Source organism: Agelaius phoeniceus, chromosome 2, assembly GCF_051311805.1.
Source record: "Agelaius phoeniceus isolate bAgePho1 chromosome 2, bAgePho1.hap1, whole genome shotgun sequence".
In the NCBI taxonomy this organism is placed as follows: Eukaryota; Metazoa; Chordata; class Aves; order Passeriformes; family Icteridae; genus Agelaius; species Agelaius phoeniceus.
The window spans coordinates 99067319-99094621 of NC_135266.1; the positions used below are offsets into that span (position 1 = coordinate 99067319).

General features: G+C 39.7%; 2 protein-coding genes and 1 long non-coding RNA gene across 5 annotated transcripts; 1 reads left to right on the forward strand and 2 right to left on the reverse strand.

The window, feature by feature from the left end:
- Positions 1–801: 801 nt before the first annotated feature.
- Positions 802–13639, reverse strand: HHLA2 (HHLA2 member of B7 family). 3 transcript variants are annotated; one of them, XM_077174386.1, is made up of 8 exons: positions 13464–13639; positions 12443–12546; positions 9550–9643; positions 8128–8448; positions 7408–7668; positions 5323–5613; positions 3237–3328; positions 802–2342 (listed from the first exon to the last, which is right to left on the reverse strand). In XM_077174386.1, exons 3-8 carry the CDS (start codon positions 9611–9613, stop codon positions 2190–2192), a joined length of 1182 nt encoding a protein of 393 aa, XP_077030501.1. In that variant the 5' UTR covers positions 9614–9643; positions 12443–12546; positions 13464–13639; the 3' UTR covers positions 802–2189. The 3 variants fall into 3 exon arrangements, with proteins under 3 accessions (XP_077030501.1, XP_077030500.1, XP_054510164.2); XM_077174385.1 differs by having other exon boundaries at positions 13432–13639; XM_054654189.2 differs by having other exon boundaries at positions 12443–13639.
- Positions 13640–13655: 16 nt separating this feature from the next.
- IFT57 (intraflagellar transport 57) lies at positions 13656–26909 on the forward strand. Its single transcript, XM_054654178.2, has 11 exons — positions 13656–13879; positions 15223–15385; positions 16526–16644; positions 17526–17616; positions 19595–19663; positions 20201–20323; positions 22394–22465; positions 23060–23191; positions 24098–24160; positions 25875–25941; positions 26469–26909. The coding sequence occupies exons 1-11, from the start codon at positions 13695–13697 to the stop codon at positions 26645–26647; spliced, it is 1263 nt and encodes a 420-aa protein (XP_054510153.2). The 5' UTR covers positions 13656–13694; the 3' UTR covers positions 26648–26909.
- LOC143693401 (uncharacterized) lies at positions 15350–21344 on the reverse strand. Its single transcript, XR_013181047.1, has 3 exons — positions 21176–21344; positions 16312–16385; positions 15350–15437 (listed from the first exon to the last, which is right to left on the reverse strand). It is a non-coding gene; the product is annotated as an uncharacterized LOC143693401 (long non-coding RNA).
- Positions 26910–27303: the final 394 nt, after the last annotated feature.

The window sequence follows — 27303 nt, forward strand, 5'->3', positions numbered from 1 at the left end:
GCCTCATGTATTTCATATGCAGATTGTTAAAGCAGCTGTCCTGGTTTATGAACAGTACTTCTCCCTTCACTCTCTCAAACCACACTGCCACTCTCTTGCTCCCCCTCTCCTTCCTACTCCTGGAATGGAGTTGGGAGTTGAAAGCACAAAAGGTGAAAAACCACAGGCTAAGAACAATTTCCTGGAAACAGCAATGAGATAAGAAAACTAATAGTAACAACAACAATATTAATTTAAAAAAGTATACAAATACAAGTATACATGCAGAAATGCTCACCCTGGGCCCCTCCTTGATGGAACCTGCACAGACAGTCCCTCTCCCCACCCCCACCCCCAATGAAGTGGGTGGCATCAAATAACATTAGGGTTCTGGTCATGTCCCCTCATGGCTATTGCAAAAAAATAGCCCTGTCCTGGCTGGAACCAGGACAGCAGCACAGATTAAACCTGTGGAAGGGACAGCCCTTAAAGATGGGAAAACCCAGCTTCCATTTGTCCTGCTCGTAGGACCCTGAGTTTTGGAGAAGAGAAAGTAAAGATTTCCATATGAACAGTCAATTTGTAAGTTTCTACTACCACCAGTCAAGGGACTTCTTCTCTTTGTCAGCTACAGGACAGGCACAGGAGATGGTGTCAAGGGACACCTCCCTGTGGCTCAGAAATAAAGAATTCTTTTCAATCTTGCCTTTAAACAGGGAACTGGTCCATGGTGGTTTAACACCAGCCAGAAAATTAAACTCCAAATAAGCCACTCGCCTTCCCCCCACCCCTTTCTGGTAAGAGAGAGACAAAAGCAGAGACTGTGGGTTGAGATAATTTACTGAAAGTAAAGAGCAACAATGTTAATAACAGAAGTATACAGGAAGAGATGCTTTACCCATACAAAGGTGTTCACCACCTCAACTTAGTTCCATATGGCTACTGGGACAAAGACAAGATGGCGAACATTTCCCATAGGTCCTGTCCATGTGGTCCCCTGGGACAAGGACAAGATGGCAGCTGTTCTAGTGCTGCCGGCTCCACGTGTTTTTCCAGACCAAGACAAGGTGGCAACCATTCCCACACAACATGTGGCCCCCAGGACAAAAGCAGGTGGGGGAGGCTCCCATAGCTAACATTTCTTATCCCTGAGCCCAAGACAATGGAGAACAATGATGGATAAACCCCCAAAAGCTGGATCGTCCGCGTCACACAGTCCATTTCCCAGACCACTGTGCTAGGCTGTGTTTGGCAGCATTCAGCTTCTCACACCTCAGTCTGCCACTGTTTTGTTCCCCACAGCTGTTCCCACTCGGCCACTTCTCTGCTCCCTCCACCACTGCCAGCCCAGCACGCTCTGCTGGGCTCAGACTTGCCACTGTCGACAGCAGACATGGTCTTCAAAATAAAATATTAAATGAAATAAAAACCAGTAAGCTCTCTTTCCCTCACCCAAAAAAAAAACCCCAACCAACACTCAAAATTTAGGGATTTCTTCTTCTCTGGAGACTTCTTTGTCCCTTTAGGACATCCAATTTTGCATGCTGACTTGTCACAGAACAAGTGGGAGCTTCACAGAAGCCCTGCCTTAGCCTCAGATTTTTGGCAACAGCTTAAATTTAAGAAATCATTCTAGCCCACAGCTTCTAAGAATGGCAGATCAGGTCTATTTATAAAATTAGTTATTTATTGAAAAGATAGGAGGTAACACATGAAAGGTCTTAACCTGAGTTAATTCTGACACAGTATAAAACAAAAGAACTACCAGTAGATTACATAAAACAGTGCATGATATCAAGCTACCTATATTAAAACTAGCAAAAGAAATACTCAGCCTCCAGAGGAATAATTGCAAAGCAGGTGTCCCTGCTCTGAGGAGAAACTCCATGTTTCCAGGAAAATGTGCAGAATATTTCTGCTTTGTGACAGTTTGATATAGCTTATATAGTTTGTAAAGGCAGGTGCCTGTCAGTCAGAATCCCAGTTTGTCTTTCCAGGTGGTAATCCCATGGTGCCAAAATAACTCACTACAAGACAGCTCTGTCTGGTTTGAGTTAACTCACCAGTTAAAAAGCAACAGATAAGCCCATGTGGGGGGTGAGATGCCCTGCTCCATGACTTTTCACATACAAGTATCCATTTACTTTTTTTCCTCCCCATTTGTCTGCTACTGTTGCTCAGAAAACCACATTTCCATGTGGCTCTTACTGTTAACTCAAAGGGGGAATGTGGATGAACTCTTTGTTCTTTTCATTGCCAGTGTCAGTAGTATCTGTGTGCAGAGAGGTATTTTCTTCCTGTACGTCAAGGTGTCCTCTCTTCTTTTTGGTTTGATTTGATTTGATTCTTCTCTTCTTTTTTTCCTAGACAAAATAAAAATACTTATAAGAACTACTGATGTGTAAAATTAATCCTCTAGTGGGGGAACAAGAACAAGACACACTCACCATAAAGATAAGTCAGCATTTTCCATTTTAGTTTTATCTGAGTAAAACAAGCATGCACACAACAGTGCAGAAACATTCCTGGTTTTTCCATCTAGCCCTCCATCAATGTAACCAGAGCTAAATTAACCTGTCAACTGTTCCACTTCCTCTGATTATGATATGTTTGACAGCCCAACAGGCCCCAAGATAACTTAATCTTGCTTAAATTGTTTAGACAACTGCATCTCAAAGTATACTATCATCTCTAAAGCATGTTACAACTGTTTAATAAGCAGCATGCAAGTGAATCTCTGTGTAGAGAGAAACATGAAAAAAGACTGAGGCACAATAATTTCAGTTTTCTTTCTAATGTGCTTTTGCTGTACCTCATGGTACCCATAAAATGCCTCCTGAAGCTTACCAAATTCAGATTGTGACAAAATCTTCAGACAAACATTCAAGGTCTGGATTTAGGTACTTCCCTTCAATTTCAGTTGGAGGTCCATTTTGAGGAGGTGGTCAATGGATTTCAATCTCCCACTGCCAGAATTACCTTTCCCCACTTACTGCTCAGTTCTTTGGACTTTACTCCTGGTGCCCCTTGTCCAGACAGCCCGTTCACATTGGGACTGTCTTCCCTTTTCTTACAACAGAGGATCAGCATAGCAAACACCGCTAACAATGCAGTTGTTTAATCACAACTGTCTAGCTACAGCTATTGATTATCAATTTTTTTAAAGTTGCAAAGTTTGGCTCAACCCTTATTCAAATCTTGAGAGGCTTGGTATCAACAGTATCTTAAAAAATAAATACTCTAATGATTGTACATACCTTGACATAGCAAAGTAGCACTGCTATTGTCACTGCTATTGCCACTGCACCAAGCACTCCTAGCACAATTTTCCCAGCGTTACCTGAATTTTCTTTAAAAATACAAGTACAAAAAAGAAGGGCTGATTATTCAATAAATATATCAAAGCTATGATTTTTTTCTTATTTATAATCTAAAAGGTATGATTTAGGGAGAAAGAAACATTACAAGGAAACTCAGACAAGGACAACAATGTTCAAGTTACTTGACTCATAGTGGTAAGACTTTGAAGTGATACTTTACTGACTTAAGTGTGACTAGATGAAAGCAGATTATTTTACTTAATTGTGCTGATAGCAAATTCCATGTGTGCTCATGGGATAGCATTTGACAACTTCTTAATACAAGACCCATTTAAAACCAATCAACTGCCCAGTGTGCTGGGCACTGTCTCCAGGTACAGTGCTCAGTGCCATTAGCACTACTGATTTACAGCAGAGCAGCTCTGTAAATGTTATCCAGCCTGGATCATAAATTTCATGACTCCTGCTGCAAAATCTTTGCAACTTTAATCTGAAACATTGCCCAGCTCCATAGTGCAACCATGCAATCCAGGTGGACACAAGAAATCTTGAGATGAGTGAGTGATAACCATGGATTCCACAGGAGATCAAAGCCTACCTAGAAGAAACCTCTGCACAGCACCAAACTGTCAAAAGAACTGTACGGCTATTCTACCTCAGGTTGTCTTTCCCCTGCTGTGTCTTGTCCAAAGAATTTGAACAATTCTACATTCCTCTGGAAACTTCCTATGGATGTCTGGATAACAGCTAAAAAATAAGAACTGCTAAAACAGCATTTAATCTAGTCATTGCCTTTAGCTTGACTCTGTAACCACATGCAGACCTATGTTTACATCTTGTAAATTCCTTTAGAAGAGCAGCTTTAAGCTGCAACCCTTCCTTACGCAGGAGAGATGATTGTAAATCTCTTTTTTCCCCTCAAAAGCCTTCTTTCCAGTGGCCCTTGGAAACCCTTCTGATTGCTCAGCAGCTGCTGTGCTATGGCTGCTATCCAACGTGGATAGCCCATTTCCTACTGTCTCCAGCCACTTATCTGCTTTCAGGCTGTGCTGAAAGCCACAAAGGTGCTCATCTGTAGTTATTATCACTTATTCTACCCCCTTTTCTGTTGTCTCTATTTTTCATGTCTTATTTGCTTGGCTTGGTTCAAGTTCTCTTCTTTGTTTAGAAGAGGTCTCCTCTATTAGTTTTCAATCTTTTTGGTGATTGTATGTAATTGTGTGAAATGTCTGTGTGCTACTTTTGTATGTGCTACTGACAATGCAATAACTGTAAGTAAGATTTCACAGCTGGGAATTTACTATAGCTCATAAAAACACAGGCATGCATTTAAACATATATATCCCCAGGCCTAAAAAAGGCCTGCTGTGTAGAATTAAAGCTTTGAAAATAACAACTGTGTGTTCTCAACAAGCTTTCTTCTGCAGCCAAACTTATACCACAAGCTTTGGGCTTCCCATCATCTCTCTGCTACATTTAAAACTATGTTTGCTGTCAGCAGAGCATTTAGGACAGAACTCTGAGAGCCCTGCTGTGTCCCCAGCTATGAAAGCAGTTGGTGGCAACTGAAGGCAGACATTGATTTTGTAACCTTTGCCACAATAAGCTGCTGACTGAAAAAAATAAACTTCTAGTCTTTAAATAAACACATCTTTGGTAACTTTCTTTTTTCCGAGCCAACAAAAATAAAACATCTCTCTTCCACCCAACTGTACCAATCACGCCAAATTACACAAAAATAAGTGCATGTTGCATCAGCATAGCAAGAGCTGGCAAACAGCTGTCACTGCTGTCCCACTACATTCTGACCCAATTCATGTAATGAAGTTTGAATCCATTCACAAAGAAAAGCATCTTCCAGTGGAGCCAATGTCCCTCCTCAAGGGGTACATTCTGAACTCTAGAGCTGTTTCCATGACTAGTTTTTAGCTCATTATTGTAATATTGATTCTTTTTATGTAATGATTATTTTTGAGATTGGTCCTCATCCTCATCCTTTGAAATGGAAGGAGTGGCAACTTACCAACATGCAAAGTTGTCACAGCAAGTTTTGTGTAGAGAGGTGTTGAAATATTGCACAGATATTCCCCACTGTCACTTGCAGTAAGATGATCCAACCTCAGCGAAAAGTCACTTTCGTTAACCTGGACTCGAGGCTGGTGAGAGTGAGATGTGCCATTGAAGGAGGCCAGGACTGAGGTCACTGCATTTCTGTGTAATGTCCAGACAACACTGAAACCGTCAGTGCTTGCAGTGTCAAGGCCATGTTCACAAGGAATTACGGTGCTCTCTCCTTCCACCTTAGGCAGGTGGTCTGAAACAGATAAAGAGCTCTCTGCACTTTTTTTGGAAAATACTGTGAAGGTTATTTAGACATTCTGTGATTTTTTTCTTAGTTTTGATACTACCATGAACAAATAAAAAAACATATTTCACTACTTTGATATTGCATTCAAATATCACAGTATGTTTCTAGAAGCATCTGAAGATTTTAAAAACACACGTATCTTACACAAAAATCTAATTGGTATTGGCAATATTTATGAATATCCTAATTTTTAAAATTGACTATTTTCCCTCAAGTGGGGCTCATAAATAGAAGCGATTCAGTCTAGTCTGTGTAAAACAGCAGGAAATTCCACATGCTGGGAGCAGAGAGAAAATGGAACTGATCAGATAACTGCACACCTGAAGCAAAAGGATAAAACACAACGTAATTTAACTAAAAGAATAAAAAGATTGTATGTAGTAAGAAATAACTTTCAGTTATGGTGAACTTAAGTACGTTACTTGTCCATATTGAACATTTAACAATTAATAAATAGCTTTTAAAAAACAGGAAAGGGAAGGAGAAGGCAGGTAAGTGGAATTAACACCTAATATATAAAATACTAATACAAGACAAATTAACATCATAGCACAACTACGGATTTGACAGCAGGGATTTGACAGCAGTGGTGGCTGGCAGTCAGCTGGAGAGGAAGGTAATAGATTATTTTGACATGGTATAACTACACTTGATTTCTGGGTGGTGGGGGGGTTAATGAACAAAGGTGTGGGGCTGAAAAATCATGAAGACAAAAAAAACAGAATTGTACACTGCTATTATAGAAACAAGAGAACAATTTGTTTTCAAAATATTCTACTGAGGAGTTATATGGATGCAGGGAAATGCAAGTATGTGTGTAATGGAATGTTCCTTTTTCTCTTGTGGATCAGGCATAGATAACAAAAGAGACACAGTGCACTTGGTAGCTACTATGATGCCATACTTGCAACCTTCCATTTTGTAAGCTATTCCATGTAAATTAAAAACTGCACTCTTGTTCTGGAGCTTATGCAGTGGGTTAGGCACTGAGAGTGTCTGGATACACTTTAGGAGGTAATCTGGATGATGGAAGAAGCATCCATGCACATCTCGCAAGAGAACTGCTCTTGCATTGCTCTTCCTTCAATTACAAATATTTCCTAAGAAATAGGAAAGGTTGAAAACCACCAGTTATCTACTCAAAGTGAATTTCCAATGAAATTCAGGAGGAAGACAAAGCAGAGTTGAAATTTCATAGTCCTGCTTTTCCTTAACTAAAAAAACGGGCTGCTGTTCACTAAAATGCAAACTGTTTGCTGCTCTCCATTCTCATGCACCCAGCACTCAGACTGGTACTTAAGGATGCATGTGAAGAGAAGTACAATGAAAGGATCAAGCAGATCATATGCAGCTAGAGCAGCAGGCAAACTTTCACCTCCCTCACAGAACCCACATATTCTCTAAGGTTTCCATTTATTTTGTCCAATGGGCAGAATTCTTTTATTGATAGAGGGTAACGTTTGTTTATTAGGGACCTCTTAAAATGTGAAACTGATATAGAAAAGATGTAAAGAGTAAGAGTAACTTACAGAAGGGTGAGCTAGCCCCTCTCATCCCTACTTCTTGGAAGCAACTGGTATGCTGCTTTGTAATCCTAACAAATGCATTTCAAAGAGAAAGGTATATCCTTTTGCACTGTCCCATATCCATGTTGCCCCACTGCAGAAAGACTGTCTTTAGTTTGACTCTGAAGCCAGCTGTGAAATTCAGTAACAATGCTGAAAGAGATTTCATTCCTACCTTGCATCTTCCATTCAGCGGCCCACACTTCATGATCCAAATGAATATGACAGTAGTAAGTATCTGTCACATTTATAATGTCCTTGTCACTTCTAAGAGAATAGAGAACTCCATTCCTAGTTTCCTCCCAGTCTGTCTCCTGGATGGATATATTGCCCTGTACCCAAGATATAGTTGGTGCTGGATAAGTGAGAAAAGCATAGCACTTCAGTCTCCTTTCTGTGCTTGTCTTTTGGTATTCCAGTGCATAAGAAGAAGGAGCTGTAGATGAAAAAATAATTTAAAAAAATAAATTTTACTACTTACAAAATGGTTTTTAACTTGAAGTGATTACTCTTAAAATACCATTGGGGAGAATGAATATCGCCGAGAACAAAACTTCATCTGTGTTTGATTTCAGAAGAAAGCACAGCTACTTACAAGGCCAAGATTTGTACAGTTCTGAGAAGCCACATTATGTGTACCACATAATTAGCCCTTAGAAATCAAGGTGCTTGCTGTAGGTTATGAAAACAAGTACTGCAAGTACTGCACTAAAATTTTCCAATCCATGTTGCAATATTTCACCAGAGGAAAAAAACTGCTGCATAACACCATCAGGCCCAAAAGGTGCTCTGCTGTGTTGGAAGATTTTGATTCAATGGGAGAAACATAAGGAAATCTGTTGGTGCCATCCCATTTGCGGTGGTGTGATCCAAGGGTTTTTGATGCCTTACTGACCTTTAACATGTAGTTGCACTTCCACTTCTGTTTGATCTTGTGCTGTTCCCACGTAGCAGGTATAAGAGCCCTCATCAGTCATGGTCAGGTTACTAAGTTTCAAGGAGGCATTTCCACTAGGGATGTTCTCATGGAAAAGGTGTGTTCTGAGTCTGTAATGTGGATCTTGTTCTCCCAGCTGATCCTTCTGCAGGTAGTAACTGTGCACATTTTTGTTCTCTATTTTCCAGTGAATTACCTCATCATGCCCAGGTGGGAAACGACAAGGGAGGATGCAATCCTTGGAAAACAGCCCCGTTACTTCTTCCTGTTCTGTAAAACCTAAAGCCCATAAGTACAAATGACTAAGTTTAATCCAGTCTACAAGTATATTTCTGCACCTATTTATCCCTGACAAAAAAATGCTCTTGCAGGTGTGCCAACGTCTCTTTAATGACTTTTCTGTCACATGAATCTCTTGGGACAGCAAGGGTGCCCATTCAGTTTAATCAGGATTACACCACAGAGCTCTGCTCGTTGAACTTCTAATCAGTTTACGCAGGAATCCCAAGTAAGCACTTACATACTCAAATCAGCACACTGCCACCTTACCACCTGAGCTTCAAATGTGTTCCCACACCTTGAACCACATCATTTCCACCTTAGACTTTAAAAGCCTTTTGAGCTGCAGCTTCCTTCATGTTCAAACATTCACAGTGCCATGCTGCAATGCCCCATGTTACCAACCACCCTCACACAGTGCCAAGCAGTTGTACCATCACGGGGAAAAAAGACATGGCTCTGCAACTGATGGGAAGGACGGAACTTCCTGAAACAGCTTTGCCACCACAGACAGGATGAGGAAGCTCTGTCTCAGGCCCTTGAGATAATTAAGGTGTGCATCCCAAAAATTGACACAAGTGGTAACATCTCATTTCTGTCAACATTTAAGTTAGGCCTTGCTAGCATACAAGAGAAATTTAAAATTAATCTTTCAAAAAACTGACTTACTTAGCATCATCACATTGACTTCTTGGCCAAGGCCAGACAACCTGTTAGGCTGGTAGTGAGTGCTCAGGGGCAGCTGCCATCTCAGACATTCTGGTCCCAACTCTAGCTCATCTGGCAGAACAATCTAAATTACTTTTCCTTAGTCTTCTCTATGCAAAGTCAGCCAATTTGATGCAAAGCATTTTCAGTCTGAACTGAAAAGCACTGCCTGCTGAGCCAGTGGGGCAGAAACATTGGCAGGTAACAGTTTGGGGGCTCAATGGCCACAGCCATCCATGCAGCCACCTGACAAGCAGTCTTTGGCTTCAGAAGTGTTTTACATTACCCAAAATTGATTCTTTACCATTAATAAACAGTGTTTGAATTCACTAACTCTTCTTAATAAAAATTAAAAATAATGGTCTTCTTTAGTATTTTTCAGCTACAACCTACCCCAAAGTGTAGCACTGATGTGAAATACACAGATCATGATGCCTGGTATGCTCAGTTCTTTCATTTCTTCATTGGTTCATAGATTCAGGTCAAACTGGCAAAATAAAAGCAGGGGATAAAACCTGTTTAAATGCAGATAAAAGACATATCCGTATATAATTTCCTTTCTACAGCTTGCAAAGGACTATAGGCCTATGTATCATGTTTTTTGTTTGCAACAGACTTGGTACAGATTTTTGACATTTAAGTCATTCATTATGTGATCCTACGCATTACATAGTAGTGGAGGCTCACTCATTACCTTGTAGCTCCTTGCAGATTGATGCTTTATTTTTAATAAATAGAAAGTGTTTACTATCAGTGCTGTTGCAGGGCTAGGGAATATTAATCTTCCTCATTCCTGAACAGGATACCAAGGAAAACTGGTCAAGTCAAATTTGCAAAAGTATGTAAGATATCCCTCGTCAAGCCTGATTTTCTTTACTTTTTAAAATATATTTCTGATTACTGCAACATTTGACTTTCTGGGGTGGAAAATTTGATTGCATTTGCAAATACTACTGGTATAGAGAACTTTTCACACTTTTTACACTTTCAAAAATGCGTGCATGGAAATTTAGGATAGGAATGCAAAGGAGGAGACTCTCTCATCATATCTTCTGTTTTGTCAGACAGCAATGAACTGGAACCTCTCATGCGTAACAGAAAAAGAATAATCTTACTGTAACTATTACCTGAATGGAGGAAGAATGCAGTCTTATCCTAAAATACAGCATACCCCAGTGGAGAAATTACCTCATGAATCAAGTAACTTGAAAAGACTTCAATAGATTTTCCTAGTCCTTTTTTTTTCTCCCCAAAAGGCAGCTATAGGTACCATTTCTAACTGGTTTAGCCAGGCTTGCTAGCCCAACCTTTTAGTATTATGAATAATTTTGACTGGTGTCTGAGACTATATTTGTGGTGGATGTGAATCTTAAATCCTAAAGATTTTTGAGTATTATTTCTTTTGAAAAGGTAGTGTGCTTGTTTTATGTATTCTCACTATTTTTTAGGAGAAAAAAACATAATAAAACAAAAAAACAGAGGCACCAAAACATTAAATCTGAGGCAGAAATAGATGCAATGGTAAAATAAACATTTGATACATAATTTTGTTCCATGTCAGCAACAATTGCCAGTATCTACTTTCTTTACCCCTTGCACTGGCAAGTGGGGCACATCATGTTTTATTGGATTTTTTTGCTTATTTACCTATCACTTCCAGCTTGATCAACAAGATATACTGTGCTTAATGTTTGAATTTCAGAAACTGCAATCAATGCTGTGTTTCCCTTAGTGAGGGATCTGCCATGTTTAATTGACTTGCCACCTTTCACTGGCAGTGATGCTCTGAGAGTAACATGGTTCCAGTGCTACCTCTGTGATGCCTTTGGGGGCTTCATGGACAGTGCACACTGACTCCCACCTTCTAGCTGTGCCCCATAAGCTGCTCCAAAACACAACAGCTATAACTACTTAGCTGAAAATTTTCATGTTCAGCACAAACTGTAGCTTTGGATTTTCCCATTAGAGAAAAACGTATGCCAGTCTGTAGAAAAATCTGAGGAGTGTAGGTTCTGGCCAGTCTTTTCAGCAAGTTCTGGGGTCTTACAGGAATAAAGTGTCTGTATGCTGATAATTAGAGTCACACTGCAAGGTACTGAACAAACATGCAACAAACAAACAATGCCTGTTTGTCACAGATGTAAGTGGGACAACCAAGAAGTCATGCCCTAAGGCTTTGTAGTGAAATACCAATATGAAATAATGTATACAGACAGTGTACAAGTAGAATTAAGTTCACTGGAATCATGTTAGTTACTGATGGTCTAGTTTTCAGGAGAATTATTTCATAGAGAATCACCACAGGCTCAACTGGAAAACAGCTCAGCCAGGATTTCTGAGAGCAAGGCAAGGTGCTAAAATGCATCTCCAAAGACATACAGCTCAAATAATGGTAGGGGGAATGCTGCATTTGCTTTGGCTACTACAGGAAACAAACACTTTGCTTTGTTTTCTCTTTCTTGGGTTAATCAGTGACCAAACTGTATCCAAGTATTTCCCCATTTTTGAACTCTGCAGTCAAGCTGAAACCTGATCAGGGCACTCCTGCAGCCATTGGGATTGGTGGCTGCTCAGTGTACTTTGTGACCTCTTTGAGAGCAGGTATGCATATTGAAATACCCTCCTTTCAAATAAAATTTATTTATTTCTTAGTACAAAGGATTCTGATTTATTCCTTTTCAATGCAACTTAACAATAACACATTTCAAGCATATACACACACTTACGAGGACTGGGAAATACCAGAAGATTTTCATTTTTACCAACAAGCAAACAAGAAAAACAAACAATTTGTAAAATGTAAAATTCTCAAAAAGACATGTTAATCACATACTGCTAAAATCTCCTGCCACAATGATACCAGCTTTCTAGAATTTCCTCACTGAATCTTCAGATTTCCCACAGTAAAACAGAGAAGCCATTCTCTGCCTCCCCACAAGGAAACCCTTACAACTTAAATGCTAACTCCATACTTCAGTTGTTAAGAAATACTCCGAATGGAAGAAAATTTCCACAGTCTCTCTCCCTGTTGATCTTTGCCTCTCTTCAGCTGCACTCTGACCCACCCGCATGGCTCAGGGCTCAAGAAGTTCGCGCAGTCCCCTTAAGGGTAGCAGCTGTTTTTACAATGAGATCTACGATTCGACACACGCAAAGATTTCACACCTTTTATGTTCCCTTCTTCGGGCTTAAAAAACTTTTTCTCTTAACCATTTCTTTTGCCTGGCAAACCCAAAGTTCCTGCAAGCTGTAACGGAGGAAATGAGGAGGAAATGAGGAGGCTTACAGCAGTCACGATGCCGCTCCCAACGCGCTCGGGGATGCAGCGGCAGCGCCAATTCTCCTAGGGGCAGAGCGCAGGAACCCGGCACCGGGAGCGAGGTCAGATCCCTGCGGGCTCAGGAGAAAAAAAACGTAAGGTAAAAGTAATCATGATAAAAAGCTGGTCATCTGAAACAACAGGTAGGTGCCTAGGGCTGCAGGGTTAGGCAATTATTTTCTAACAGTAATTTTCTAACAGTGACTTATTCTCTCTGGACAATTCAAGACTTGTCTGTGCCATCTGGTTTCCAGCAGAACAAAACGACTCAAGCATTTTCGGGAAGAGGGCTTACAAAAAACTCCAAACAAAATGAAGGGAGAAGTGGCAAGAAAGGGTGTGTCCCCTCGAAGACTTTGGTAGTGCTAGGAGTAGACAGGCGAGGTGTGTCCTGCATTCACTGAGTCATTTCGGTCGGAAAAGACCTCAGATCATCGAGTCCAACCTTTGACTGATGAACTTCTCAACTAGATCATGGCATTAAGTGACACGTCCAGTCGTTTCTTGAACACTTTCAGGGATGGTGAGGTACCTGGGCAGTTCATTGCAATGCTTGAAAACCCCTTTAGTGGGGAAATTCCTCCCAATATCCAATCTAAACGTCCGCTGGCACAGCTTGAGGGCGCGTCCTCTTGTCCTGTTACTAGTTAACTGGGACAACAGACCGATCCCCACCGGGCTACAACTTCCTTTCAGGAAGTTCCTGAGCGATTCCTCATGGCAGCTGCACACCCTTCACCAGCTCCTTCTCCCTTCGCTGGACACGCTCCAGCGCCTCAAAGTCTGTCGGTAGTGAGATGTCCAGAACTGGACACAGCACTCGAGGTGCTTCACCAGTGCCAAGCACATTCCCGGGAGACGGAGCTTTCCAACCCGCTGCCTTCCCCACTCCGCCCCAGGGCGCGTCCAGCCGGCACCCGCGGCTAATGCTACAGCTCCTGGCTGTCCAGACTCACTTTGCCGCACCTCCAGCTGCAGAACACCGTACCTCAGTTCGTGAGCTACCGCCGCTGCCCGCTCTGCGCCTGCCCGGAGCGAGCTGTTCTGAAGTTTGTCTTCGGGAAGGAAGAAAAGTTTAAAAGTTCACCAGCTCCGTCAAATGCCTCAAGAGCTGAAAGGTTGACCAGCTCCGTGCGGGTTGGCGGTGTGGCCTCGCCGGCACCGCCCGAGCCCTCAGCGGCGGGCGGGCCCCCCCCCGTCGCTGTGGTTACGAGTCAAGATGGCGGAAGAGGGCGCTCCGGGCCGGCGCGGGGAGCGGGAGCGGAACGAGGAGGGCCCGGCGGAGCGTGGGCCCGGCGCGGCTTTTCACATGTTCGTGCTCATGGAGGACCTGCTGGACAAGCTGAAACTGCTGAGCTACGAGGAGGAGGCGCTACGGCGCCACAACATGCGGCCTCTGTCCAGGTGCTTCTGACTCGCGCCTCGGCCCGAGGGCGCTGGCGTGGCCGTGGGCGGGGGGCAGCGGGAAGGAATTCCTCCGGGCCGTCAGAGCATAGCGAAGGGCCTGCATGGCAGAATACCTGGGAAAACTAGCCAGGAACAAAGCTTCCCGTGTGAGCTGGAAGCTTTCAGAACGCGAGGCCCCGCGAAAGGCTGAGATGCGCTAAGTAAATAGTCCCTTGACCTTTCCTGCTCCCGGCAAGTATTAGGTGTCTACATGCCACGGTACCCGTGCAAAAAGTAATTCTACCTAAATTCTACCTCTTCCGCAGAAAATAGCTCTGCGTAAATTCCAAGTTGTTCAAAATAACTCTAAATATCTTGAATTCAGGATAGCTATTCATGGTGTGTGTATATTTTTTACCCTTTAATCCTTTACAAAGAGGGTCTTGGACCCGTTTTTGGTAAGCCTGGGCTTTCATATCCAGTACATACTTGTTTCACATGTAATGGTTTTTTATGTCTTTCTTTTAAATTATGGTGGAGACAGGAAGTCTGGGAATCAGGGCCAGTGTGATCCCAATATCCACCTGCCCATATAACTTTTAAACTCATTCATCACTTTCAGCCAGGCTCCACTGCAGGGTGTCACAGAATTAAGCTTCTTATAAGCAACAGTTTGCTAAGTTACCCCCTTTTTGGGAAGGAGGCTCAAGTATGAGCACAGTGGCTGTAAATTCTGTAAATTAGGTCTAGCCTGCCGTTGAACTATTGGAATGTTTGGAGCAGGACAGCAGACCTTTGTGTACTTCAGTGAGTAGCTGTATTGGTAAAGGGAAGCATTTCCAGAAGTTCCCAGTATCCAGTATTCATGTAATTTATACTCGGGGGGGTAGTCTGGTTTTATAGACTGAATTCTTATTAGGATCACATAATTGAATTTGGTGTGATCCAAGTCAGATCCAGTTTTCATTGCTCTCCAAAGCAACCCAAAGCACAGTATAGATAAGGACAGGTGGAAGGATCACTTCAAAACATGCTCCTGATCTGAGCTGAATTTGCAAATGTAGGAATACCATCCTCCTGCATTTCTTGAGGAAAGTGTGAAGGGGAGGTGATTTGGGGAATTTGGCAGCCAAGTCTGGTGTTGACTAATAACTTACACAAAGCTGGAAATAAGCAAGCTGGGTGTAGAAAACTTGGTCTGCTGTGGTTATGTGTGAAACCAGGCGTCCTGATTTTTGGTCAGATGGGTTGCTCATTGAGAAAACTGGGTAAAGAAACTGCTCTGTAGCCTGTGCTTACCTATAATGTTGTAAGAGCTCCAGAAACTCACACTACGTACCATTTGCTCCCTTTTGAAACAGGCACTACTTTGCGCTGCCCACCAATCCCGGTGAGCAGTTCTTCATGTTCTGCACGCTTGCCGCTTGGCTGATCAGCAAAGCAGGACATCCCTTCGAGCAGCCGCAGGAGTACGACGACCCCAATGCAGTGATTTCAAATGTGCTCTCCAAGCTGCGGTCCTTTGTGAGTGTCACATGGGCTCTCTTCCCAAGTGTGTTGCAAGCTTCTGCATTCCCTTCAGAAATAACAGCAGTCACACACTGCTCTCCTGCTGGGTCTGGTCCCAAGGACTGGACAGACTTTTCCTAGCTGTAAGTTTGTACTGTGTTACTTAGTTAATTGGAAGTTTACATAGGCTGTACCTACTTGCTATTTTTTTTTAACACTACAGAAATGGTCTTATAAATAATTCCAGTTGGTTTTGTTCTGCAGTCTGTAAAATGGATTTAACCAGGCTTACCTTTTGTAGTACCACATATGTTGCTCATTTATAGTAGCATAATTTTCAGAGATTTCATCTGGAAGGTTTACACGGTTTGTGATCCTGCTCCAGCCAAAGTCAATGACTTAATTTGTAGTGTAGGAAGTGGTTTAGAAGAATGTTTGTGGGGTTTTTTGGTTGTTTTTTTGGTTTTTTTTTGGTTGGTTTTGTTTTGTTTTTTTTAGTTTTGTTTTTGTTTTTTCTTTTTTTTGGTAAGGAGTAAAAGGTTGTACAAACTGCGAGGAACTACTGAGATTTTTTTTTTAATTAAAAAAAAGAAAGGAAAAAAGCTGAACTCCAAAGATCAGGAGACTATATCAGCTGACAAGAAGTATGATCTTATGGAAGATTATACTCTGGTGCAGCTGTGAATGATGTTAAGGACACTGTTCTCTAAAGGAGTTAAACTATATCAAACTACTATGTTTATCCTGCATGACAGCAATAAATTAAAATATTTTATAAGTAAAATATGGAGCAAACAGGACACTGTTGAAAAGTTGGTAGTTAAGTCTCAATACTTGAGTTTCTCTGTAGCTGTTACTATGTTGCCTTGTCACTTGTGTGCTTGACCATCCAGATCCCTTGGGGCTTCTGCCTCTTCTGCTACCTGGGTGTATGGTCTTACCATATGCTTAAAGATTTCTACACTGCATCTTTTCCTTGGCATCGTCTGGTTTTCCTTCTGTTGCTTCACTGGAGCTGCATAGGAGAAGAATGTAAATTGTCATTAATAAAATCTCATACACAAGGGACACTTTTTAGTGTACAAAACTTATCTCCCTTTGAGGAAATTTGGGTTGTTAGGCCATTAGTAAACAGCCTGTCTCTTTTTATTTTAGGGAAGGCCTGTGGATTTTCCTCCCTCAAAATTAAAGACAGGCTGCGGAGAGCAAGTGTGCTACGTTCTTGATTGTTTAGCTGAAGAAGCCTTGAAGCACACTGGGTTTAGCTGGAAAAGGTACAGTACACTTCTAAGCATCCCCCCTAATACATTATTTTCCAGCAAACAGATGTAAGTTGTAGTGGTAAGATAAAACATAGGAATGACTAAAACTGTTTTACTTGACATTTCATGAGATGGTAAATTCAACTAGGCTTGAAGCAGGGTGGCCAGTTAATTCCTAATGCAATTTCACACAACTGGCCTGTTGCCAGCAAGGCTGAGTTTGGACCATTATAGACTTAGCTAATTAAGGTTTAACTGATGACTTTTTTTTGTTATTTCCCTACATATAACTCCTTGTTAATCTGGTATTTGAGTTGAAACATGTAATGTCCGTTTAGGTTCTATCAATCAGTAGTAAATTCCTGGAGTTATGCACAGTATGGTCATGTTACAAGTAGACTAGAGTAATTTTATTTAATCTGAAGGAAATCCTAGGACAAATTAGATGACAGATAACCTCAAATATATGAAAATGTCTTTAAAAGTGTTCTTTTATTCTTTTCCTCCAATGGGTTTTGAAATGGATATAGCAAAGTAATTTCTACCTTGGAAATATTTTACTGTTACTTCTCTTTAGTACACAAATTCCACTGTAGGCTGCAAATAAGCCTGTGGTGACTTGCACTTGAATTTTAAGAGTTAGACCAATAGAGACAAACCCCAAAATTTACTTCCTAGATGACTTTGTAGTGTGAATGTACTGTACTGCCTTTACTTTTAAGACAGTCCAAGATGAACAGGACTTTCAAGGCAGAGTATATATTTATTTAAGTTGCAAAACACTGTCTAGGTATGTTCCATATCATCCATTTTTCACATGAAATGTTTTGTTTGCAGAGGTATGTACAATTTATTGCATTTAAAAGCTCTGCTGTTCTTTGAATTAATTTCAGGCCAGCATACCCAACAGAAGAGCCAGAAGAAGAAGAAATAACAGAAGATGATGCAGAATTAACACTTAGTAAATTGGAAGAGGATATTGCAGTAGGTTTATTTGGCTGGTTTTGATTATATTAGTATTGGTCAACTATGAGGAAATTTTTATTCATTGTTCATTTTGTTTGGCTTTTTTTAAGAAGTATTTTTAATTAGCTGTTCAAGTTTTTTTCCTGCAGCTCTATTCCTGCATTGTCAGATTCTCTGTAGGGTTTTTTTGTGGCTTTTCAGATAAGATTAACTCTTCAAGACAGAGTGTATATTCTTATGTGCAGTAGAATCTAACTATGCATTAAAAACACAGAGATTCAGAATTGTTTCTTTTCTCCTGATAAATCTACTCTTGATGTTAAACTAAAGGGTTAAAATAGGAAAACAGTCAGCTGTCTCCTCTTTTCTGTATCTTGTTGAGGTGTAAGCTGCTTAAATTGGGAAGTGGGGATGAAACAGTTAATTAAAGCATAGTTGAAATCCTTCAAAGAACCTCTGGGTTTGTTCTCAGTATTGTCCTAGGCCATGATTTTCATAACTAACGTGTTCTTTTAGCTCTTTGGAATATATGTGTGTTAATAAAACCACTGAGGTGTTATTCCTTTACTAGGTATTACATTACCAGGCAGTTTATACCAAAAGGATACTCACTTTTTAAAGCCCCTAGTAGTTCTACAGGGATTAATTACATGCCAATGTAATTTTTTCCCTGGTCCATTGTTGCTGCCGGTATATTGATATTAGCTGTATCCATAATTGAATTTAGCAGTATTTCCAGCAATTAAATGTTAATGATGAGGTTCACTGATTGTTCTTTGGTTTTGATTCTTCTGAATAAAAATGATGAAGCTGACAGAGACAAGCCTAGTTCTGTAAATCAGGGATTGCCTGTATTAGGTAGCCAGCAGTAGGCAGTGAGGCTGGGTGTGCAAGAAAATCTGCTCAGTTTGGTTTCTCAGTTCTGATAACCAATCTTGTTCTGGTGGTGTGTTCTTCTAAATGCTGCACAAATATCTATTGTCCGTTTAGCAAAAGACAGTCTTAATTTAGTCTAAATTTCTCGCAGGTATTTAGGGGACTCAGGGTCAGACATGCCAGAAGGAAATAGTAGTCCCTGTTAGTTAAAAACTGGGTAAAATAGAGGAAAGAGAAATAAGCTCCAAGGTTTATTTCAAGGGTAAAATCCTTCAAGTGAGTATTTTATTAGGGTAAAATCCTTCAAGTCAGTCTTGAAGGATTTTACCCTAAGACCTGTGTTATTGCAGCTTTTGTGATTTCTGTAGAAAGGAGGTGGATGGTGAAATTTCACTTTGGTGGAAAAGACAGTCAAGAGGGGGACAAGGGGTATAGGGGTGAAGTGTCTGGGTGATAAAATGGCAGATGAAATACTGTATAGATAAATGAAGGTTAATGCACAGAAAAAGCATTGTTTCCTACGCGTAATGGGCTCTCAGCTGATCATAGTCACAGAAGAAGGGGATTTTGAGACTATAACAGATTTATAGAGTATGTTAACAGAGTGTGTGGTCTCATGGGCAAGAAAAAAACAATTGCCTCAATTTCAGTTGTGTTATTCTGCACATTTAAGATGTGGCATCATTCTGTGACTTCAAATACATAGTACAAACAACATCTTCAAAACTGTGTTGAGGTCCGGTTGTAATTTGGCTTTTGTTTTGATGGGGCTTCATTTTTAAGGTAGAGCTTTAAGAAATACATAAAAAAATACAGTTACCATACAACTATTGACAATGGGCCATTTGATGTCAGAGGCTTTAGGGTTTGGGTTTTGTTGGTTAGTTGGTTTATTTTTGTAATACTGTGGTGCTATGAAGGAAATGTGGGGTAGCTTTGACCTTTCAGCTTGTCCTAGGTATTATGCCTCTTCATAAGCTCCATTTCATAAATTCTCCATGTCTTGTTTTGTTCAGAAATATGGAACTTAATACTCATTGGTTTGTTCTCCTGCAAAATAAAATTATGGAGAAAAATTGTGCAATAATTACTGAAGTCTTGCTTTGAAACTTCTCTTAAGGAAGAAGAGTCAGACAATGAAGAAAATTATATTGACCTGAGTGTTTTAAAGGCACAAACGTACAGATCAGTAAGTTATTATGCATTAGTCCTCTCATGAGAGATTTTTACATCTGTAGCAGCAATTTGTGTCTGTTGGATTTAAATCTAAAAATCCTTGCATAGTCTTTACTTGAAAAAAAACCCATCTGAAATGAATCAGGTATTATATATTAATATTATTTTGAAAGAACAATATGCAGCCAGTTTCTAAACTGATAGGGCTGAAGGGCTGCTGGGAACATTTGCAAGAAAGTTTTTGCAGAGACTTCTAGAGAAACATGGCATTAGTTTCATGAATACATTTAATCCCACATAAATACACCATTTCTGAGATGTATTATAATTTCTTAATATATACATTTAATTGTCTTCAGTTTTAAGTATGATGAGAAGATATACTTTAATTCTAAAGAATTAAAGAAAGCCATTAAAGAAATCTGTTTCATCTGTAGTCTAGATCATTCTGGATATAAATATTTTTCTAATATTAACACTGCAAGCCATTATAGTGATTTCATTGCATAACAATGATATTTTGTGTATAAACTTTGGGATTTTTACACAGAACATGAATGACACTGCAAAGCAAGAAGAGATTTTACAGTCCACAACAGATGCAGCAGAGTGGAATCTGGAAGTGGAACGTGTGCTTCCACAGCTGAAAGTCACAGTCAGGACTGACAATAAGGTATGGAAGAATGGATTTGCTTGTGTACATGTCGTGATTAAAATGTGATTTCAGTCAATGCTGTTTACTTTCCGTTTGCAGTTGTTGTCTTCTGTCATGCAAAGACCTGTGAGTAATAGGCTCTCCAGTGCTACCTTTTCTGAACTTTTGTCACTTGATTTGACCCTAGAAGCAATAATTTTCAGTAAGGTGTTTTTTCAGTATTAAATTTTTTTTCTGCTGCTTACGAGGCACCTTATTTCTATATAATTATTCAGTGGGGATTTTTTCAGTCCTCTGACATTTCCAATATATTCACACTTCTAAAATATTATATCCTCAGTTTAACAACTATTAAAACATCTTCTTGGAGGACAGCTGATGATCTTACCTTTCAACTCTTCTATTTTTTAACCTGATTGTATGGAAGGCTGATTGTATGGGATTCTCTTGGTGAACTTTACATGACAATCAAGTAGGTCTGTACCCTGGTCTAGTCATCCTGAAGTCTCCTAATATTTAGTGAAAATAAGTGATCACTTTTTCAACTGCTTTTGCTCACCATATCCTGGTAACTGTCTCAGGGTGAAATTCATCATGTCTTAGAACTATGTATTTCTCTCCATAGTCTATTTCAAGGAGTCTAGAATGAGCAGCTTAGAAGTAGGTATCCATCTTTGGCAGGTCCAAACCTAGGGCCTGCTCCTGGCATTGCCGTAAGCATTCTTTCCAGGAGCTTGCGTAGCACACACAGATCAGTGCACTATTGAAATTGTTCATTTGCAGTGACCCAGGTAGTTGGGGTGTTGGAGCAATCTGCAGCACTGATACAGCAATACAATACATATACATGAATACAATGAAAGAAATTACCTTGCCAAAAATAGGGGAAACCTTCAACTGTCTGCTGAGCTGCTTGCCTGTCTTACACCATACTGCATTTTTCTGTGTGAAGAATTGCCTGGCTTGAACCACTCTGCTGTGATCCTCAGCAAGCCCATCTGTTGCAGAGAACATGATGCTTGAGTCTCACAGTGAGGAATTAAAACTTAATAAAGACATAGATAAAAAATTAAAGCCACTGTAAGATCTGAGGTTTACTAGCTTCCCGTTAATGCACCATCTCTTTGCCTTAAGGAATATGTCAAAATGAACATAAAAAGAGGATTCTTCTTCTAGCTTCTTTTAGAAATAACTGGAGAGAAATGTTTGGCCTTTTTGTTGTGCCAGAAAACATATTCTGTTTCCTAAGCTGTGCATGTAAACATAGTACCAGGAGAGTATTAATGGTTTAATCAATGGCACTAGAAACTAGAACTTACTGTAAAGTCCTGGACAGAGTTGGGGGTGGGTTGTCTGCCTGTTGTTTTTATTTAAACTCCAAAGTTTGGCAAATTGTGAACAACTGTCACCAGACCAAGAAGAGTCTCCTTCAAACGTGAAACACAACATAAGCACATTATCTCTAGTGACTCATTACCTGGTGTTCAGGGCCAGTTCACAGCACCTTTTCTCAGCCCCCACCCCAGAGTCCATGTATGTGTCCTATGATCTTGAAGCTGGAAATAATTTTCCCTCTTCTAATTGTATCCTGTTACCAAAACCAAGTTTTGGTATTTCTGCCTCTTTTTCTTTCCATTCTTCTTCTGGTAATGGTAATGACTGAAATAGAAGGTAAAGAACAGATAGTCCAGAATTGGTAGGTGTTGGGCATCAAAAGCAGTCATTTTGTCTAAGAACAAGCTGAACTAGTGCAGCTACAACCAATAGTTTTAGTATTTGTGCCCAGAGTGGTTTCTAACAGAAATAGTTCCATGAAAATCAGACTCTAAAAAGCGTAGCTACTATGGTGTCAGTGAGGATGTCAGTGTTTGTTTATGGATCTGAGTGTCACATGTGACATTTAGGAGATTTATAAATGGTGTCACATTGAGCCAGTGCCCCTGGCTATGAACATGGCACTGGCAGGATGATATATGGCAATAGTATAAAAGAGAACTGACCCTGCTTTGCATACATGCCGCTGTTTAGTAACCAGAGAAGGATAAAAATTGTACTTACCTGTGTTTTAATTTGTGATGCCTTTTGTAGGATTGGAGGATTCATGTAGATCAAATGCATCAGCATAAGGATGGAATTGATTCTTCTTTAAAAGAAACTAGGGTATGTCTTGTATGTACAGAATATTTTACTAATCTGTCAGCGTTTTTATTTTTTATTTGATATGCATTAAGGGCTAAATTGATCTTTTTTCCTTCATTGTTTCTTGTGCTATTGCTGTAAAATTAAAAAGGGAAAGATATGACAAGGATCTTTAAGGACAGTGCTGGTAACAGCATACCTTCTGGGAAAGAGTTGTATGTGTGAGGATTAACAGGGCTATCAGGCTCCAGTAATGAATGCATTACCATAAGTGCATCCTGACTACACAGGACAAAATAGAATAATACAATCGGAAAGTGCTGTTAAAACCCCCAAATACTCTCAAATACTGTTGCTAGAGTACCTTACTGACATTGAAACTTGTAATTAATTGAGGAGGGGAGAGTGATGAAGCAGTGAAGACTGAAATATGTGTTTTGGAAGTGGGCAAACCAGAACACATTGGGAATATTTTTTTGTTGGCTAAACACAGTATTTCTGTACTATTTTCCTCTCTGTCTGTAGGCTTCCATAGCCTTTCTTAACTACAGCATCATTTTGATACTCTTTACATATTCTCTGTCAACTGTCAACCCACAGAATGTGATTTTCTAGGGTTACCTTGACAAACTCCATAATGAAATCAGCAGAACACTGGAAAAGATCAATAGCAGGGAAAAGTACATCAACAATCAGTTGGAGCACTTGGTTCAAGAATACCGTTCAGCACAAGCCTTGCTGAGTGAGGTATTGCTGATCTTTTGTTGTTGCCTTGTCCTGTATTAACTTGCTGTTAAGTGAGGGTAGAGGTAAAGACGACATGGAGTGAGCTATCTATGAATTCTGCTGTTGGATATAAAGCAGGGGAAATGTTGATTGGCTGTCAAATTATATTCTTCCTAAGCTAAACTAGCAATTTTTATTCAACTGTTCTGCAGGGGAAAATAGATGGTTTTGCCTGAGTATTATGTATAGCTGTTGCCAGTCTTGAGCAACTAGTAAATTGCTAGTTCTGCTTTCTCTGTGAAGTTCACACATCTGTCAGGAGTGGAATAACTACAGTCTCAGTCCAATATTCATCCCTTAGATTGGGTACTGGTGCTAATGTGCACAAAGCACTCTGATTACTTCTTTGCTACATTTAGTTTTTATGCCAATAGATTGCTGTCTGAGAAGATTTTTCATCCCCTATTTAGGAGGCATTATAGTGTGCCTTTTGGCAAGCCCTCCTGGTTGTGGCCATGGTGACAGTAATGCTAACAGAATTTGACCTCTGCACCTTCTGTTTGCCTTGTTGTTAAGGTATCTTCGAGACAGTAATTTACTGTTGATGAAGTATTATTCTGGATTTCAGTATTCAATCCTTTCTGCATTATGGCAGATTTTCTTCATGTTTATTTCCTCATGTAAATGATTAGAAAGCATAGTTCTTATCAAGTGCGTATTTTTACTATTTACTGCTTTACATTTTTGAATGATAGTCATTGCAGGGGCTGATGTTTCAACCCTGTCCTCATTTGTAAACCTCACTGGGGATTTGTGGGAGAGTTTCTGGAATTGAAACATAAGAGAGCAAGTATTGAAGTTTTCTCTGAACTATCTGCATACACTTCTCCAACTCTGTCATTACAGCCAAGACATGTTTTTTTCCAGGCTAAAGAGAAGTACCAGGAGGGAAGTGGAGGAGTAACTGAAAGGATTAGAGTGCTTTCTGAGGTAAAACACATCTTACTTTAAAACTGTCTTCAGAGAGTTAGCATTTAGTGGTTGCAGTTTAATGAAACCAGTTCTCTCTGATTTGTTCTCATGGTAAAGATTATTTTTTGTTTGGGGGAGGTGATCTAGTCCAGTCCCTAACTTTTAAATACAGGCTGCCGTTGATTTTTAACTTGCGAAATGTGAGCTCAGTTTGTAAATGAAGGTACATGTTCTGTATTTTATAACCTGTACCCCAGAATTTTGGGGGATTAATAAATCATGCCCATAAATTCTTTGGAAGAAGAAAAGCTTAATTCTTATCTTTAGTTAAAATTAACAGTTTGAAATTTTTATCTTCCAGGCACTTAAAAGCAATATTTGACAAAATAGTCATTTTTTTCCATACATCAAATTATCTTATTACCTAAATCTGGTTTTCCTTTATATTGGTGCTCTTACAAATTTAAATAAACATCTGTCTCCTAACACCATGTTGAGTGTTTCATGGCATTTCATTTAGAATTACAGCCTCATTTCCACATACTTCAACTCTTTATCCAATTCACAAATTTTTTAAATGGCTCTGTTTGGATTTTAGAGACCAGCTTTACTTATTAGACAATGAAGCCTCAGGAATAGGTGCATAAAAGGGTCATACAATAAGAATGTGTTAGAAATTGTACAACAAGTTTGAGATGTTTCAGAACAGATAGAACAGTTGAGTTAGAAGGTACCTACAGTGATACCAAGTGCAGCTGCTGTAGGTAATGCAGCAGTTTAATTGAGTTTTCTAGCAAAGATTTCTGAGTGTATGAATTCTGCAGAATTAGATCTGCTTTCTATTTCACTCTCAAGGAAGTAAGTTTGAAAAAGTATTTTGTGATGACTTCAGATTTACAGTGTGCACTTTGGGAGCTGATTGACTGATAAGTAATGGTGAATATGTTACTAGCTGGCATCCTTCAAACTACATAGATGCAGTGGCACATGTCTGAGCTAAACCACACATATTGGATGTTAGTACTGATCTGTTTTCAGGCGTGCAGTCAAGACCTCAGTCAACCTGGCAATACCATTACCAGGCAGGCAGTAGCAATGCAGCACTGATTCCTTTTCATTGCTGAAAAGGCTTATTGAAGCCTTAATGAAGGGCTATTTTCACATTATCACAAGATTACTGAATTATTACCTTGGCTATACTTTAGAATCATATATTTGCTTTTGTTCATTGTCTGTAGTTGCTAGACAGTGTTGAAATGTACTTTTGTTCTTCAAATGTGGATTTTACATACATGTACCTGTGCCAGTGCCAGCAGGCTGGACTGCTGCAACTTCTTATGCTGCAGTGCTGTTTCTCAGGTTTCCAGTGTAACATGCCAAAGTCCTGATGCTTCCAGAAGGGCAGTGGGCATGGTTATTTGATGAAACTTGATCTGTGGGGATATTGGTTCCTTTGTTCATCGATCCAGCATCACACTGAAACACTTATATTGTTGTTTTTTACTGGGGATGCGCAGATTTTTCAGTAACACCATGGTGTTTGGTCAAATTGTTACCCTTTTTCTGTAATTTTTTAACAACATCAGTTCAGTTAAATTAATTTCTGAATGTTTGAACAATCGTTCCTCTTTATGTAACAAGTAAGATGGATTAGTTAATTTTTTTTTAAAAAAGCAGTACTTTCTAAAAATTCAATATTCATCTGGTTTAATTAAGAAAAAAATCTCTTAAGATTACAGAAGCATTAGAGAAAGTAAAGCAGGAAACAGAAGAGAAAGGAAGCAGTATGACTGATGGTGGTAAGTACATTTTTGCTTCATCCTTTTTCTTGGTGACAGTTTTACGATATGTACTTCATTAAAAAGAATTAGAGCAATTGCAAGGAGCAAGATGATGCAGCAGCATCATACTAATGGGAAGGGAGGGGTTAGAAACAAAATGGAAGGCACAAAACATTTTAATAGCTTTTCACAGGTAAGATTTTCACACCCTGCTGAAGGTGTCTTCAGTTCTCCACTAAACCTCAAATCAGCTATGGGGATAAGGCTTTCAGCTGAGCAAAACACATCATTGAAAAACCTGTCTTAATGTTGATGCACATTTTTGAAGCTCTTAGATGTCAAGAAGACAGCAAAATTGTCATTGCCTATTTCTGTCTTTAAAGTGTTTTGCATATTAAAAATGATGTATCAGTACAATCATGTCTTTAGAGTAGAACACCCTTTTGTTCATTCAACTCTTCCATTTTAAGGAGTAAATTACAGCAAACAATGCTTTTGTGTTACATGGCTGACAAGAGTTGTACTGTTTATCTTTTTTGGGACAGCTCCTCTAGTGAAGATTAAACAGGCCTTAACAAAATTGAGGCAAGAAACCATTCAGATGGACATACAGATTGGTGTGATGGAACACACATTGCTGCAGTCAAAGCTGAAAGAGAAATCCAATATGACTAGAGATATGCATGCAACAGTGATTCCAGAAGCCACAGTAGGTGCCTATTAAAATTGGTTGGACCTGACTTGATTGCTCAAGATGCAGTTTTCTACCATTTGCTTTATTGTGAGTTCAGAGGTTTTGTTTATGTTGCGGTAGGAGGATGTTCTTTTTTTCCTGTTCCTTTTGAACAAGATGCTTGTTAAAAGATGCACTTTTTAAAGAAGTAACATGCACACTTTAGACTCAAGAGGGAGCCATGTTTAGTTTTGTGCTGTAAAGATTTACTGCATATCTCTTCCAAATACACGAATAAATTCTTGTTAGTGAAGATGTGTCTATTTCTTTGGAGAATGTTATGTAGTGTGAAAGTCTGTAGAATGATGCTGACACCCTGTAATCTTGATACTCTGCAGTGCTGAAAGGAAATTGCTTGCAAAGGACTTGAAGGTAAAGTGTCTGTCATTACCACTTACATACATTTACAGAAAGTATTTAATTAATTAAGTATTTAATTATTTCAGTGATACTGAAATAGTACAGCATTACCCTCTAACAGGCTAGGTCAAAACTGATATCAGCTGCAAGACTCCTCTGACATCAGCATCAATATCAAAATCTATATAAGACCAAAGAAGGTAAAACGTATTGTTTGGAAATTACTCTTGGCTTTCTAATTTTTTTTCCATGTGCCATCACTTTTTCAGAATCACTTTATATTAGCA

Bases quoted from the DNA above. Each gene is read 5' to 3' on its own strand.
- HHLA2 (XM_077174386.1), bottom strand. From the start codon at position 9,613: ATGAAAGAACTGAGCATACCAGGCATCATGATCTGTGTATTTCACATC. The intron at 8,449-9,549 runs GTAGGTTGTAGC...TATGGGCTTTAG, and splicing joins CATCAGTGCTACACTTTGGG to GTTTTACAGAACAGGAAGAA. The intron at 5,614-7,407 runs GTAGGAATGAAA...TATCTGTTTCAG, and splicing joins CGCTGAATGGAAGATGCAAG to ACCACCTGCCTAAGGTGGAA.
- IFT57 (XM_054654178.2), top strand. From the start codon at position 13,695: ATGGCGGAAGAGGGCGCTCCGGGCCGGCGCGGGGAGCGGGAGCGGAAC. The intron at 15,386-16,525 runs GTGAGTGTCACA...TTTTTATTTTAG, and splicing joins TCTCCAAGCTGCGGTCCTTT to GGAAGGCCTGTGGATTTTCC. The intron at 16,645-17,525 runs GTACAGTACACT...AATTAATTTCAG, and splicing joins ACTGGGTTTAGCTGGAAAAG to GCCAGCATACCCAACAGAAG.